The 1892-nt window shown below is 38.1% G+C and overlaps 1 protein-coding gene across 1 annotated transcript; it reads right to left on the reverse strand.

The window, feature by feature from the left end:
* Positions 1-713: 713 nt before the first annotated feature.
* Positions 714-1652, reverse strand: LOC131908259 (olfactory receptor 1052-like). The gene has a single exon (XM_059259311.1). The coding sequence runs from the start codon at positions 1650-1652 to the stop codon at positions 714-716; it is 939 nt and encodes a 312-aa protein (XP_059115294.1).
* Between the last annotated feature and the right edge of the window lie 240 nt (positions 1653-1892).

Below are 1892 nucleotides of genomic sequence, written 5' to 3' on the forward strand. Positions count from 1 at the left end.
TCAAGTAGGCTAGTGTCAGGTCAGGCATGGATTATTTCTTTACTTAAAAGCCCCACACAGCAGCCAAACTGCTATCATATTAAACCAAAAAAAAAAAACAAACAAACAAACAAACAAACAAAAAACCCTCTCTTCCTTCTTTCTTTATCTAACAATTTTAGTTCAAACTCTCAGTTAAATTTGTATGTCACAGCAGTTGTTGCAACAGGTATTTCATAGAAGTTAGTTTAGTTAAAACCTTAACACACAAGCCAGGCAGTTGTGGCACATACCTTTAATCCTAGCACTTGTGAAGTAGAGCCAGGTAGATCTCTGTGAGTTTGAGGCCAGCCTGGTCTACAGAGCGAGATCCAGAATAGGCATCAAAACCACACAGAGAAATCCTGTCTCAAAAAACAAAAACAAACAAACAAACAAAAAAAGATGAGCTTTATTTTTGTGCAGACAGCCTCACTATTAAAATTCTACACAACAGGGAGATAATTATTTAAGCTTTTATGGAGACTTTGTAAACCTAAGTGAAAGGATTCATGAAAGTCATGCCATTAGGGATATTTTAAGTTTTCTCTGAGACAATAGAGTATTTCATAAATAATATTTACTAAGATATTTTGGTCTAAAATTCTATATGACCCTTATAAAAGATTAATAATTTTTCATGATGTCAGTTTGAAGATTCAAATCACATTTGCAAAACTAGAGAAAGGAGAGAGTCAAGAAGTGCTCCTCCCCATACAAATCAATCTCTTTGCTGCTTCCTTCACATCCTTGTTCCTCAGGCTGTAAATCAGAGGGTTCAGCATGGGGATGATCAAGGTGTAAAACACAGCCGAGACTTTTTCCTGCTCCATAGAGTACTGAGAGCTTGGCTGGATATAGCTAAAAGCCACAGAACCATAAAATAATGTCACAGCTGTCAGGTGTGAGGCACAAGTAGAGAAGGCTTTGCGCCTCCCCTCTACTGAGCGGATTCTCAGAATGGCGATGATAATGTGGTTATAGGACACAATGATAATGATAAAAGTGAAAATAGCAATCACTCCAGAGAAGACCAAAAGCAGCATCTCATTGATGTGTGCATCAGAGCAGGAAAGCTTCAAAAGAGGAGGAACGTCACAGAAGAAGTGATTTACAATGTTTGGACCACAGAAGTCCAGTCTGAGTAGACCTATTGTGTGAGTCAGGGAATTAATGAGGCCACCCAAGTAACATATAAGAACCATCTGAGTGCAGACACTGTGAGTCATAATTACTGTATACATTAATGGGTTTGTGATTGCCACATAGCGATCATAAGCCATCATAGACAGGAGTATGACTTCTGTGGTTATATAAATAGCAAAAATGAAACTCTGCAGAACACAAGCAAAGAATGTACTAGACTTGTGTTCTGAGAAGTAATTGATCAGCATCTTAGGAGCAATGACAGTAGAGTAGCATATATCACAAAATGAAAGGTTACTAAGGAAGAAATACATTGGGGTATGAAGTTGGGCATTGAGCCAGATTAAGATAACCATCCCCCAATTACCCATAAGAATGACAAGATAAATTAGACTGAAAAGCAAGAAGAGGGGAACCTCCCAATTGGGATTTTCTGTTAAGCCGATCAGTATGAATTCCTTCACACCCGTATGATTCCACACTCCCATGACTGCATTACTCTACAGTTCCTTGCTATAAAATAATATCTTGAGACTTAAATGAATAATAAATGAATAGAAGGATTTCCTCCAGGATCTGATAGCCATCATGTTGTGAGACACTGAGAGGTTACCCTGTGGTAGATGAAGCAAAGAAAGAAATCTCAACAGTGGCCAACATGAATGCTTCAAAGTCTATACACTGAGACCCAAATGACTGCAGCTTACATTATTGTATTCCCTGTTATC

Source organism: Peromyscus eremicus, chromosome 4 (assembly GCF_949786415.1).
Source record: "Peromyscus eremicus chromosome 4, PerEre_H2_v1, whole genome shotgun sequence".
NCBI classification, from domain to species: domain Eukaryota; kingdom Metazoa; phylum Chordata; class Mammalia; order Rodentia; family Cricetidae; genus Peromyscus; species Peromyscus eremicus.

What these genes read in the sequence shown, in the direction of transcription:
- LOC131908259 (XM_059259311.1), bottom strand. Translation starts at nt 1,652, where the DNA reads ATGGGAGTGTGGAATCATACGGGTGTGAAGGAATTCATACTGATCGGC.